The sequence below is a fragment of the Trichoderma atroviride genome, chromosome 6 (genome assembly GCF_020647795.1).
Source record: "Trichoderma atroviride chromosome 6, complete sequence".
Taxonomy (NCBI): Eukaryota; Fungi; Ascomycota; class Sordariomycetes; order Hypocreales; family Hypocreaceae; genus Trichoderma; species Trichoderma atroviride.
Genome location: NC_089405.1, coordinates 2564038 through 2577512, shown reverse-complemented (window position 1 = coordinate 2577512; position 13475 = coordinate 2564038). Strand labels below are relative to the sequence as shown.

The 13475-nt window shown below is 52.2% G+C and overlaps 5 protein-coding genes across 6 annotated transcripts; 4 read left to right on the top strand and 1 right to left on the bottom strand.

The window, feature by feature from the left end:
* Positions 1–198: 198 nt before the first annotated feature.
* On the top strand, positions 199–2208 carry TrAtP1_011448 (uncharacterized protein). Its single transcript, XM_014084585.2, has 4 exons — positions 199–469; positions 530–617; positions 677–1479; positions 1542–2208. Exons 1-4 carry the CDS (start codon positions 444–446, stop codon positions 1912–1914), a joined length of 1290 nt encoding a protein of 429 aa, XP_013940060.2. The 5' UTR covers positions 199–443; the 3' UTR covers positions 1915–2208.
* Positions 2209–2231: 23 nt separating this feature from the next.
* On the bottom strand, positions 2232–3536 carry TrAtP1_011447 (uncharacterized protein). Its single transcript, XM_014083221.2, has 2 exons — positions 2944–3536; positions 2232–2850 (listed from the first exon to the last, which is right to left on the bottom strand). Exons 1-2 carry the CDS (start codon positions 3250–3252, stop codon positions 2335–2337), a joined length of 825 nt encoding a protein of 274 aa, XP_013938696.2. The 5' UTR covers positions 3253–3536; the 3' UTR covers positions 2232–2334.
* Positions 3537–4529: 993 nt separating this feature from the next.
* On the top strand, positions 4530–7490 carry TrAtP1_011446 (uncharacterized protein). 2 transcript variants are annotated; one of them, XM_066115117.1, is made up of 7 exons: positions 4530–5064; positions 5145–5244; positions 5316–5479; positions 5561–5931; positions 6051–6083; positions 6192–6322; positions 6391–7490. In XM_066115117.1, exons 1-7 carry the CDS (start codon positions 4698–4700, stop codon positions 7208–7210), a joined length of 1986 nt encoding a protein of 661 aa, XP_065971215.1. In that variant the 5' UTR covers positions 4530–4697; the 3' UTR covers positions 7211–7490. The 2 variants fall into 2 exon arrangements, with proteins under 2 accessions (XP_065971215.1, XP_065971216.1); XM_066115118.1 differs by having other exon boundaries at positions 4530–5931.
* A 945-nt stretch (positions 7491–8435) lies between these two features.
* TrAtP1_011445 (uncharacterized protein) lies at positions 8436–8738 on the top strand (the record flags this gene model as incomplete). Its single annotated transcript, XM_066115116.1, has 1 exon — positions 8436–8738. One exon carries the CDS (start codon positions 8436–8438, stop codon positions 8736–8738), a length of 303 nt encoding a protein of 100 aa, XP_065971214.1.
* Positions 8739–9133: 395 nt separating this feature from the next.
* TrAtP1_011444 (uncharacterized protein) lies at positions 9134–12731 on the top strand. The gene is made up of 10 exons (XM_014083322.2): positions 9134–10059; positions 10304–10349; positions 10479–10559; positions 10643–10678; positions 10776–10841; positions 10933–11131; positions 11263–11499; positions 11653–11833; positions 11971–12011; positions 12111–12731. Exons 1-10 carry the CDS (start codon positions 9552–9554, stop codon positions 12309–12311), a joined length of 1596 nt encoding a protein of 531 aa, XP_013938797.1. The 5' UTR covers positions 9134–9551; the 3' UTR covers positions 12312–12731.
* The last annotated feature ends 744 nt before the right edge of the window (positions 12732–13475 follow it).

Here is a 13475-nt window from a genome sequence, read left to right as displayed (position 1 = left end):
CAATTGTAGAAAGACGAATGCCCTTGATCTGGCTTCATCCCTAGAGTAGCATTGCTGGCTAAATTGATCCGTGACTCGATGATATTGCTAATAAAGCAAGCTGCTGCCCGTTTCTCCGAGAGCGGCCAATGCGGAGCAGCGCGGCGTTGATGCAATATTTCAGCCGTCGCTCTCGATGGGCTCCGACAAGCATGAGAGAGTTTTTGACTCACTAGAAGTTTTGAAGTCAGTTCAACGCATCTCAGCTTCATTTACGCCGGGGCCATTGAGCCTTTTCCAAGTCTTGTGACGTGACTCACTCAGCGTCGTATCTTATGATAAGACCAACATACCGTCACCAAACGTACACTTTTTCCTAGCCAAGCCACTCACTAGACGTTCCTTTTTAACCTCTCACAACACACCACACCAAAACAACACGCCCTCAAAAACCAGTCTACAAGATGCCTTCCAGAGAGGAGATCACATAGTAAATATGCCTTTCTTAGGATCCCAAAAAGTACAGCTCAATTAACGATTTATAACCCAGCTGGGGTGCCGGCCCAGCTTTGTTGCCCACCGACGTCCTCGAGGGTGCTGCCCAGGCCCTCGTAAACTTTGATAATACTGGCCTCGGAGTAAGTTATAGGCCTTTTGAGGATGATGACAGTATTCCTGGTGCTGATGATTGGTTCAGATTGCAGAGCACTCGCATCGCTCACAGATTGCCAGCACCATCATCAACGAAGCCAAGGCAGATCTCGCCTCTTTCCTGGACATCCCCGACGACTATGAGATCTGCTTCCTCCAGGGCGGTGGAACCGGCGAATTCGCCGCCACGGCCTACAACCTGGTCGGCTCATGGATCACCAACAAGCGCCGTGAGATTTTCAGCCAGATCAAGGACAACGAGGACCAGGGCACCCCGGAGGAATTCCAGAAGCTGCAGGCGGCAGTCGACAACGACCTGAAGCTGGATTACATCGTCACCGGAGGATGGTCGCATAAGGCGTCTGCCGAGGCGGCGAGGCTGTTTGGAAAGGACAAGGTCAACATTGTTGCCAGCGCCAAGCAGAGCAACGGCGGCAAATTCGGAACCATCCCCGATGAGAGCACCTGGAAGCTCTCCAAAGACGCGGCTCTTGTGTACTTTTGCTCCAACGAAACCGTCGATGGCGTGGAGTTCCAAGAGTTCCCTCAGAGCCTGGCTCCTGGCCCGGACGGCAAGGGCCCCATTGTCGTGGCCGATATGAGCTCAAACATTCTGTCGCGAAAGGTTGACGTCAAGAAGTACTCGCTCATCTTCTTTGGCGCACAGAAGAATCTTGGATCTACCGGCATCACCGTTGTCGTCATCAAGAAGAGCTTGCTCGCTCCGCAAACCCCACAGCCTTCGGCGGACATTATGAGACGCCTCGGTCTTCCTATTCCTCCCATTTTCCTGCAGTACGATACCGTTGCTAGCAACAACAGCTTGTACAATACACTCAGCATCTTCGAGTAAGCATCTCATTTTCTGACCATCGTAATCTTAACATGCTAACCCTCATTCCCTCTCCAAGCGTTTACATCGCCGGCCAGGTCCTCAAGAAGCTTCTGGCTACCTACCCTGACAAAGCCAGCGGCCAAGAAGCCGTTTCCACCCAAAAGGCAAAGCTCATCTACGACGCCCTGGATTCTCACCCCAGCGTGTACCGCGTAGTGCCCGAGAAATCGGTCCGCTCCAGGATGAACATCTGCTTCAGAGTCACAAAGGGTGACAATGTCGACGTCGCTGAAGCCGATTTCCTGAAGCAGGCCACAGCTCTGGGCCTCACTGGTCTCAAGGGCCACCGCAGCGTTGGAGGCATTCGCGCCAGCTCGTACAACTCTATCCCTCTCGAGGGAGCTCAGAAGCTGGCCAAGTTCATTGCGGACTTTGCAAACGCTGCGTAAAGTTGCGTCTTGGGACAAGGGTGGATGGAAGGATCTGGCGTTTTCACAGCATGTATGCATCATACATGGAGATGTATGTAAGTGTATGAATGTACTTGGATTAAATGGGGAACATGATAGTGTCGCATTCAACATATCCGACTCTATGACGTTGGGTATGAGACGAAGATGAAAATTATGGCGAGGCTCGCGTGTTTGCAAGGCCGCCATCGAGTTAGGCCTTGGGCGTATATTGAAAGGCGCCATATATAAATAAAATAACATGACTTTTAACACTTGGTAAACTACTTCAAATTATAGCTTCTTGAACTACATTCTGCATTCTCAAGTCTTATGGTATATTAATTCTGCTAAGCTATTCACAACTCAAGCAATCCGGATATCATCCATCTCCCTTTGCCACACAAAAACTTACTCGCCTCAGAGAGCAAGTTCATCAATCTCCATGCTATCACCTATCTTTGCCTTTGCCTTTATCTCGGCCATGGACATTTCTTTCTTAAAGTCATCCCTCGCCGGTTTCTTAGCGTCATCCACCTCCAGCTTCATAGAGTCACCCATCTCCGATATTTCACCCTTATCCGCTTCTACCGCTGTCAGTGTCCGCCTCATCTTCATCTCCTCCGGAATCTCAACCCCCCAGTCCTCCTCCAGCTTATCAATCAGATACTTGTTGAAATCACCCGCCCTCCTCCTCTCATGGGCGCTCCAGGCAGACGCAAGCCACTCCGGATCATGACGGCCTTGCGCAATGTTGTCCGTGTAGGCCGCGCAGTCGTAGCGAAAGCTGTCGTCGTTCATGAGCGACGCAAAATTGGGCCGCGCGTCTTCTGTGCCGGCGTCGAGAATGTGTCCCTTGTCTGGAAACAGCGACAGGATTTCTGTCTTTTCATCTTGATCCAGGGCGGTCCATGTCAGGGGATTGCATAAAATGCTCTATATCTCATTCCAGTTAGCCTTGGCAGTTTCATCTCTTGGCAGCAGGAAAGATGAAGCTGTAGAGAAGCAAGCGAGGTAAGTTGGACAAACCCTCAGGTTAGCGGTAGCTAGGGGAGACTTTGGATCCTTCAGAATGCTCTCCGCATCCCACTTCGTCTTCTTCGCAGTCCTTTTCGCAGCCGCAGGCTTCTTCTTTTGCCGCTGCGGTATTGATTTGGGCTCGTTTCTAGGCGGTGATGTGTACCGTTTGTTTGCCGCAGCCTGGCGTCGCGGTCGCACAGGCTTCACAGGCGAGTCTAGCTCGGAATGCAACGACAGCGGCGAAGAAGAAGGGATTTCAGCCTCCTGATGCTCTAATCTTGAATCTGCATCGGCTGATGCTGAGCCGGCTGTTGACATTGCGCGTGGGGGTTTGGTCGGAATCAGATGGCCGGGATGGGGGGGTTTGATGCGCCGATTGAGATTGTTTCACGCCGGCAGTGCTGTGAGTTTCTGGGGATGAATTGCGGAGGTTAAAACTCGTGTCATGTCGCTAAAAAGTGCGAGATCAAGTGGTAAAAGACGTTATTAGACCTTTGTTTAATTAATCATTAAGAGGTGATTGAATTTATCAAGTTTAAGCTGGGCATGGAGGCGTTTAATGCAGAATGTGTTGGCTGATGGCCGAAAACCGCTTCTTGTAGGGTAGACGTTTGTTTAATTAACCTCGGACAAAGAAATAGAACATCTCAAAAAAAATACAGATCTATCTACTTGTAGAAGCTTACCTACCTAGGTATTTAATTTTAATTAATTACTGTTTGTGTTTCTAAAGATACGGTATGAATGCTTTTATTCTTTTGATTGATTGGTTAAAAGGGTACTCAATTCGAACCATCTTAATTAGATATGTACATGATCTAGACTCCATATCAACTGCATCTTGTTGCCAAGTTTTTAAGCTTACAAACAGCGGCACAGATGCCTTGAAGTGTATCAACTAGCTGCCGTTATGGCAAACACAAGTACAAACGCATTCTTACATTGGTAGTAGCCGCTTTTGAGGTTGCGACATTTCTCAGTCTTCGTTAAGTAACACCCTGTATAGCCTTTGCGATTGTCACTTTAAATCCCTAAAACCCCCATCTCGGTATAGATACATGGTACCTCGACTATGTTCTGTCGCTATCGCTCACCCCATCATAAGTTCATGCACATCCCACTCACAGACATTATCCTCGAATTTAGCCGGCAAAGTCTTAACCAAGCCCCTCCATCAACTTATGATCTACCACCATCATGCAGGGCTCAAAAGACTGTTTGCAGGCATGCGTCAAAAACATGACTCGGATCAACTTACCCGGCACAATCCGCAAACTCCATTTTAAACACATCACATACCCATCCGCTTAAATTATCCCGCCATTCATCAGATTGTTAAGAAAGACACGCGAAGAATAGTGACGACGCTAATGGCAATTTCTTTCAGAGAAAATTAAAGAAAGTCCTGATACAAAGAAGTGCAGCTCCCGCGTTCTCCTCTATTCTCCACTCGGACCCCATCTTTCCCCTCATTCGTGATGTTGGAGTCTGATATCATTCAATTCGGCTCAATGTAAACCGAAATGTAGGAGAAAAAAAGAAGAGCTTGCATTAGACAAGCTGCGCGCTTAAACGGTAGTTTACGCACCTTTATAGCTACCGATTAGCTTTGATGTTTTTTTTTCTGCCATAGCTCATGATGACTTTTACCTTGTGATAGCCATAGATAATACAACATACATCTCCATTATCAAGGTAGTCAATCTCAGAGCACTCTTCCAGCAGCCCTATTCACATAACAACTCCCTCTCACAACACTAACCATGGCTCCCCTCACACTCGGCTACAACGACAAGCATCCATTCACCCAAGTCCCCATCACAGATCGCTCATCTGTCCAGGAGCTCCTCCGAACGCTCCTCGATCCCCTCGAGCCCTTCTTCTCCCCGCAAAAAGCCCTCGTCAAATGCCCCGGAGCCACGGCCGTCAGATTCGACCAGAGGGCGTCTGAAGTAGAAGGCTTTTTCCGGCCGCTATGGGGCCTGGCGTGTCTGCTGGCCGGAGGCGGCGAGTATCGCCTCACGGAGTGGTGGATTCGGGGTATCAGTGCTGGGACTGATCCCGAGAGCCCAGAGTACTGGGGCTTTCCGCGTGATAATGACCAGAGAATGGTTGAGATGTGCCCATTTGGTGAGATTTCTTGGTTTTATCCTATAAAGCTATGAAATGGCTTCAGATGGACTCGGCTGACAAAATGGTATTTTATACAGGATTCGCGCTGGCCGTCGCCCCAGATCTTTGGAAAGGTCTTTCAACAAAAGAACGAGCTAATGTCGAGAATTGGCTGGGAAATTCTATCAATGAGAAAAAGTCAGTTTCAGACAATCGTAATCGCTCATTGTAGAAATGCTCAAGTTTCGCCCTTACTGACAGTCATGTAGCATGCCCAACACGAATTGGCTCTGGTTCCGCGTCTTTGCCAACCTCGGTCTCAAGCAAAACGGAGCCAAATACTCGGAAGAACGGCTAGAAAGCGATATCAAGCACCTCGATACCTTTTATCGAGGAGATGGCTGGTCCAACGACGGTCCTGAGGGCATCCATCGTCAGTCTTACCCCCCTTCTTTTTCTCAGTCCCCCGAGATCTCGTCGTTCCAAAATGCTCATTTAATGTCGTCGTCTGCAGAAATGGACTATTACTCCTCCAGCTTCGCCATCCACTTCCTTCAGCTCCTCTACGCCAAACTCGCCGGCGAGTCGGACCCTTCTCGCGCAAAAGAGTTCAAGCACCGCGCCCAGATCGCCGCTCTCGACCTCGCCCACTACTACGATGTCGAAGGCCGGGCCATCACTTTTGGCCGCAGCTTGGTCTACCGCTTTGCCATGGTCTCCTTTTGGGGCGCCATGGCTTACGCCGATGTCGACCTCCCGGCGCCCCTGACGTGGGGCATGGTCAAGGGCATCGTGCTGCGTAATCTACGGTGGTGGCAGACCAAGAACGACATCTGGACGTCGAGTGGGACGCTGTCGCTCGGGTTTGCGTACCCGAGCATGTATGTACGTGTCATGACCAAGAGATGCGCTATTTCGCCCCCAGTTTAGACTTCATGCAGGTCTACAGACTATCTCTCCGATGCTAGATGACTGACGGTTGTTTTCACGTGGAACAAATGCAGATTACCGAAAACTACAACAGTCCTGGCAGTCCAGTAAGTAGCATTGATGCAACCCCACATCTCGACATCATCCAGAGGAACGCCTCATTCTAACATGATTCCCTCCCCTCCCCTTCATTGGGGTAGGAGGTCGATAACTAGTACTGGTCATGCTTAGCCTTCATCTGCCTAGCAGTTCCGGAACAGCATCCGTTCTGGACGTCCAAAGAGGAGCCCATTAGCCTCCAGATACCAAAAGTCAAAGCCATCCGACATCCAGGTCACATTACTAGGTAAGGAGAGAGCCTCATTTACCCACCAATGAGAGCCCAGCTAACCCATGCGACGTATAATTCCAAAGCTACCTTGGCGGACATTGCATGCTTCTGTCTTCGGGCCAAGCCTGTGGCTATCCAATGAAGGCCACGCATGCCAAATATGGATGCTTCGCGTACAGCAGCGCCTTTGGATACTCGGTGCCATCCGGGCTTTTCTCCTTGGAGCAATATGCGCTGGCATCACAGCTGGGGCTTTCGGACGACGGTGGCGAATACTGGAAAACGCGGAGGCTGTCAGAGTACGCCGCCATCGAAGAGCGAGACGGCCAGCCCATTCTCGTTTCAGTATGGAAGCCTTTTTCCGACGTCAAGGTCAAGACGCTGTTAGTGCCTCCAGCTGAGGAAACCCCGAATTGGCATCTGCGAGTACATCACATCCAAGCCGGCCGAGAGGTCATGACGGCGGATGGCTCGTTTGCCATCCTCAACGTCAACTCGGAAAACGGCAGATATCTGGACCTGTACGACGCATCCAAGTGCGAAGGCACCAGCCCCAAGATCATCGGCAACTACGATCTCAACTCCCCGGCAGGCTGGGACACGGGCATCAACGGAGCCTTTGCCGCGGCGCCGAACCGCGGAGCTGTGGGCATCAAGGCGCTCGAGGAGGGCGGACGGCAGGCCATGCTGGTCAACGCTGACCCCAACACGAACCTCATGGACAGTCGGACGACAATACCGACGCTGCAGCACACGATCCCGCAGGGCCACGGGGTGTGGTACGTTTCTGCAGTCTATGCCAGGCCGGCGGGTGACGGCGTGCCCAAGGAGAGCTATCTCGATGGATGGAACAAGCCGCCGGCGATCCCAGCGTGGCTAGCTTTGGAGATGGCAGCAGCTTAGAGCGGGATGTAACGGTGCACATGTGGATGTGCTTTTTTCTTGCCATTGAAACCAAGTAGTAGCTGTGTAGATGGAAACCGTGTTAGATATTGTGATGAGTATTTGAAGAGAGCGCCGTTGAAATTGAGCCTCATCTCATCTCATCCGAACTCTGTAGAACTTGACCAAACTCAGCGAGTTACTTCATATCAAGCACAAAAGCCACTGACACGGGACTGCATGTAACCATGGCACCAATGTACGCGTATTGCAACAACTGAGAAAACACTACCAAACCTCTTCTTTCCTCCTTTGCTGAAAGAGACGGAGAGACTCAAGGAACTGAAATTTCCCGTGAATCCCAGCAGCTTCGCGGGGGAGAGGCTCCACCCGGAAAGCAACGAGCGCTTCATGTCACGGTACTTGCATTTAGGCATGCTCCGCAGGACACGTACAAGTACCTGGGTACCTATGATCCGCAAAGTCAAAGGTACCTGTACCGAGAAGAGGGGCCTAGACCTTGGCGCCTCTGAAAATGCGGAGAGAATCTGGAGAAATACAGGATCAACAGAGTCAAATGACAGCATAGCCTGGGGCAGCCGAGCCGTAAAATTGGAAATGCACGAGGGCTAGAAGACGTAGAGATTTTTTAACGTTGCCGCCTCCGCGAAATGCTAACCCCACTGTAGCTCCCCCCTCACCCGGCAGCGGTTAAAAAGGCGCCCCCCCTTGTAAGCTTAAGTGGTAGCACCACCTTTATTGAACGTTCGGGTGCCATGTGTGTGCGAACTCGTAGTGGTGGGAGGTGCTGTAGCATTTATTGCGTAGTGACAGCTGGGGGGGTTTGGCTTGGCTGCCGGAAAGCCGCGATTGTTTCAAATGCTGCTGGAGGGGTCAGAGGGACATTCGGCTTGTTTCTGCCGAGTATCATCGAATGCCTGACTTGCACATTGGAACCAGTTAAAAAGCATTGATGCAATCGCAGCAGTACTTGGTACTATTTCCAGAAGGTTATTTTGGCTGTTTGCTGAAAGATGGCCTCTTTGCTCACCACTAGCCTCGCTGCAAGTGTTTCTTGGCAAGCTCATGCAACTCAGCTCATTGGTGGGACGAGATTCTTCCGCTGGCTCTCCTCAAACTCTGACCCTGGGCCTTTAACAGCCCGTGCACACTAACAAGACGATCGCGGCAGGTCAGAGCAGTAGCGGCTTCAGAGCTGAGAGTACCTGTAACTAAGCAACTTGCAATGCAATGCGATGCGAGTTGCTGCAAAGCGGATCGAAATTGTCACCGCCGTGGCCAAATTAATACGTCCCATCTTGGAAATGGCACATGTACAAGTACAGCAAAAGAGAAGAAGAGAGTGCTGACTTCCAAGGCTGAATCGGCGTTTGATCGCAACGATGGCAATAACCGAACAATGTACATTGACAACAGAAAAGGGCCGACAACGAGCATTGCTTGCTCCAATCATTCAGGACTGGTGCTCACCCTCCCGAGACAGCTTCCAAAGGAAAACTACTGCTTACTGGGTGTGAGGATTTTGTAATTGAACATGATGATTTTGTAATGGAATACAGACGACATGAGGCAATACGACAATTGCCTGGTAGCAGCGTTCAGAGAGCTGTTTTTGCACGTAGTCTAGTATGTGCACACAGCTTCATGTTTTGCAGGCTGAGGGGAAACCACCCATCACCGGCTAATATTGAGACGCTTCAGCGGCCATCTCCAGCGACTCGGCATCGCTGATCCATTGCCTATTGCTCATCTCACCCAATGGCGATTGCCGTGCAGAGCTCATGCATAGCAGCATCAGAATAGCATGGCCACCGCAGGTAGCTGTACATTCACGTTCGTATTTTTACACGGACGGCACACCCAAGGCGAGTCCCACTTCCAAACGGGGGTCCAGACCCAGAAAAAGTCTGGGGAACATTTTGTGATTCGCACCAGGCCTTTAGCCTTGCTCCTTTCGCTGTGCATCTGCCTCATTCATCCTCGTCTCGCGACCGGGGTCCAGGATTGCCGCCCGTGGACTGGGCCTGGCGTCGAGGAAATGGCAGAAACACATATCAGGCGTCGCATGGCCTCGTCCATCAGCGAGAGACGCTCCTCCTCCTCCTCCTTTCTCGCAGCGTCTCCCTTCTGCGATTCAGGTTTCTTTCGTCTTGATCCAGGAGGCTCAGCCCGTTCAATTCAACCTGCTGTCCGGGCATAGAGCAGCTTTTGTTTCCAATTGCTCTTCTTCGTGGTGTGTGCCTATAGTACATGTGGGTATACCTCGCACAGCACGCGAAATATAGTCGGCCGACAACACCCAGTATCGGATCAAGATAGAGCCCACCTCCAATCACCAGCCATGGCCGTAACCGCCAAGGTGCTGCGCACCATCGTGCGCAACGACGCCATGCGCGCCGACCCGGACGAAATCTACGGCTGGCGCGTCTTCGCTCTCGTCTTCTCCGCCTGCTTCGGCGGCATGCTCTTCGGCTGGGACACGGGCTCCATCGGCGGCATCCTCAACATGCCCGACTTCCAGGAGCGCTTCAACTACGCCGACAGCTCCGCCACCGCAAAGAACAACATGAGCCAGAACATCGTGTCCACGCTCCAGGCCGGGTGCTTCGCCGCCTGCTTCTTCACCAGTTGGCTCACCGACCGCTACGGCCGCCGCGCCACGCTCATCGGCGCCGGCATAATCACCATCGTCGGCATCATCTTCCAGGCTGCCTCTTCGGCCAGGGGAACGCTGGCCGTCATGTACGTTGGCAGATTCATTGCCGGCCTGGGCATTGGCGCTGCTTCTGCGTTGACGCCGCTGTACGTCTCCGAGTGTGCTCCTCGTGCCATCCGTGGTGGCTTGACAGGTAAGAATCGAAAAGCCTCGCCTGCCCTCAGCCCCCTTTTTCGGGTGTCCCGTCCCGCATAATAGACGCAGCCCTATGCCCTATGAGATGGGCCGAATGAGATGGGCCGAATGAGATGAGCCCTACGAGCCCTACGCGGACTACGAGCCGAGAATGCCCTCCGTGTATAGATTGTAGCGTTCATGCAGGTGACGGCACTAAGGCAGGGAACGAGCTTATGCTAACCTCGGACCTCGATATACAGCTTTTTACCAACTCTTCAACGTCTTCGGAATCATGGTAGCTTTCTGGTATGCAATCATCATATAGCCCCCCTTTGTCTTGTTCCCTTCAGCCGAACACAGATGCCGAAATATCATGAATCAGAAAAGCAAAGAGCCAAGAAGATCTCCATCATCTAATACAAAATCGTATCTTAGGGTCAACTACGGGTGCTTGCTACACGTCAAGGCCCCTGCAATCTACGTCGTTCCACTTACTCTCCAAGCTCTCCCTGCCGTGTAAGAAGCTATCCGTACCGCCTATTGGCTGTTCATGAATCGCCAAATAGTCCACTTGCTAACTGCCGAAAAAAAACGATCAGCTTCATGATGTTTGGCATGTTCGCTTCTCCTGAGAGGTACGTAATAGGCCCTTTTGTGGCAACTCTCTCCCCAACAATGGTCGAAGCGAGGTGCAGCGAATAGAGCTAATCTCTCCCCTATTTGATGATCCAGTCCGCGATGGTGTGCTAGACGAGACGACTGGGATCAAGCCACCAAGATCCTCATCCGCCTCCGAGGGTAAGATAGCAAACCCCACGCCCAATGTTCGCCTGCTGCAAAAAGAGTGCTTGTTCTAACCGTAGAGGGGTGTGTGATTCGAAAAAAATAGACTGCCTGCCGACTCAGAGTACATCCAGCACGAGATTCAGGAAATGGCCGACCAGCTCGATCACGAGAGACGGCTGACGGGAGACGCCACCTTCAAGACGCTCCTCAGGGAGATGTGGACGATTCCAGGCAACCGAAACCGTGCCGTCATCTCCATCCTGCTCATGATCTTCCAGCAAATGACCGGTGTCAACGCCATCGTAAGCCTCTCACCCCTTTGCCTGCGGCATCTTCCTTGCAAGGCAAAAGCATCATTGTGATTTGTCGCCGCCTATGTTGCGTTGCAGGGGAAAGAAACTATTGGCTGATCCATAAACAACGTGACGTGTAGAACTATTATGCTCCCCAAATCTTCAGCAATCTTGGGATGACGGGCAATGACTCGCAGCTATTCGCCACCGGAGTGTACGGTGTTGTCAAGACGGCAGCTTGCTTCGTCTTCCTGGTCTTTGTGGCAGATTCGCTTGGCCGGCGCTGGAGTCTGCTTTGGACAGCTGCTTCCCAGGGTACCTTCCTCTTTATTGTGGGTATCTATGGAAGGGTTCAGCCCCCCATCAAAGGAGAACCTGTAAGTGGCCGTACCCTTTGCCCTTTTCCCTTGGCTTGCCTCGCCTGGTCCCTTTTTGCCTCCTTAACGCCGACGAGTTCTTATTCCAGCAATTGGAACTAAGATGAAACTGGAATTTGAAATCCGTGGACTGACGAGCTTGTGGTGCTATAGGTCACCGCATTCGGATATGTTGCCATAACATGCATCTATCTCTGGGCCGCTTCGTTTCAGTTCGGCTGGGGACCCGTCTGCTGGATTCTTGTCAGCGAAATCCCAACTGCGCGACTGCGTGCCACAAACGTGGCTATTGCGGCGGGCACCCAATGGCTTTTCAACTTTGTATGCGCTCGATGTAAGTGGCCCCTCCTCTTGTCTTGTGCTATCTCCGATCAACATGCGTCGGCCTGGGTATACCTCGACGGCGCATTTTTGGAGTATAAGTGACCCAATAGCGTCAAACTTGCAGTTTCTGACCAATGACGTGAATAGCCGTTCTCACCATGCAAGCCACCATGGGCAAGGCTGGCTATGTAAGTGCTCCGTCCCCTATCACGTCTCAAACACACCCATACATCCCGTCCACCGTTGCATCAGTGCGCTGACTCGTTTCTCTCCTTTCTTCCGCTTAGGGCATGTTCTTCATGTTTGGTAGCTTCTGCTTCATCATGGGCATTTTTGTGTGGTTCTTTGTGCCGGAAACCAAGGGCCTTAGTCTGGAAAGCATGGACGACTTGTTTGGCGTGACGGAGCTTGTAAAGCAGGTTGAAGCTGAGCCTGAACTCGGCGCCCCCGACAGCATTCGCGAGGAGCGGGCAGACATCAAGTCTTGAGCAAACTAGGGATTTTCTTTCAATTTTTCTTCTCGATCTTGCTCGTCTGCGTCTTCTCGCTCTGGCCTATTAATATGGCGCACTCGGAGGCTCTTGCTCGGCTGAAGGGTTGCACCAACGGCCCGGCCGACATGCGTAGCGCATCGAAATGATGCTCCTTGCTTCAATATATGCTTGTTTCCCGGTAACCTCGCGCGCCTCCCATGCTGCTTTTGTCGATTTGATTATGCACTGCTTGCCCTATTTGGACTTGGTCGATTATGTAATCGCCGACGACATCCGGGGAGCGCCAAGCAGGGGCTGCCGTGCGTTCTTTGGGCCGCCGTTGGCCCGCCCGTATAACGATCCACGAAAGATACGGAGTTGTATTTGGCCTAATTAAGTCGTAATTACTCGTGCAGTAGTGATATCTGGCTGATGCTGGGGGGGGCCATGCCATGCGTAAAAGAGAGCAGCTTTGCGATATTTTTGGCCGCATGCAGCAAGTTGCGTCTGCCGCTAATTCCGCGCCTCAAGGGGGGGGGGGGGTTTCTTTCTGGCGTTTCTGCGGAAGATGCATCCCATGATAAGGAATCAAACGATGCTTGACTCGAGCTGCCCAAGCAGGCCCTTTTGCCTCTCAGCTGCGAGTCAGTCAGCTGAACACTTTTAGTGACGCCGCCTGTCACTGCTCGCAGAGGCAGAGACACAGCAAAGGGCAGGCTGGGGCGGCTCCAGCGCCCGCCGGGTCCGTGACAGCGCAACTGCTAGCGGCCCTAGGCCCTTCGCAGGCTTCGGCAAGTGATGAAGCAACGACAAGGCTGGGTATAGCGCGGCGGGATAGCGTGGACCCGGAATCGGGGGGTCCAGAGATCTTGATCCAGCATGTCCACGCCCAGCCAGTGCGCCGTTGGTCGAGCCGGCACCGTACCCGGCCGCACCGAAGGCCCCCGAAAGTGACCGTCAACGACAACCGCAAAGGGGACGCGGACGCTGCGTCGACCTCATACTGTAGGGCCTTATGCACGGCGGCCACAGCAGACGCGCCATCATGGCCGTATATCAGCTGGTAGTTTCCAGATACGGACGGCTGCAGGGGCCACTTCGTCGTCCGATGCAAGGCTGACGGGTCCGATTCGAACATCAGCTGTGCAGCGTCCCAGCAACTGGGGCTGCAATACGACT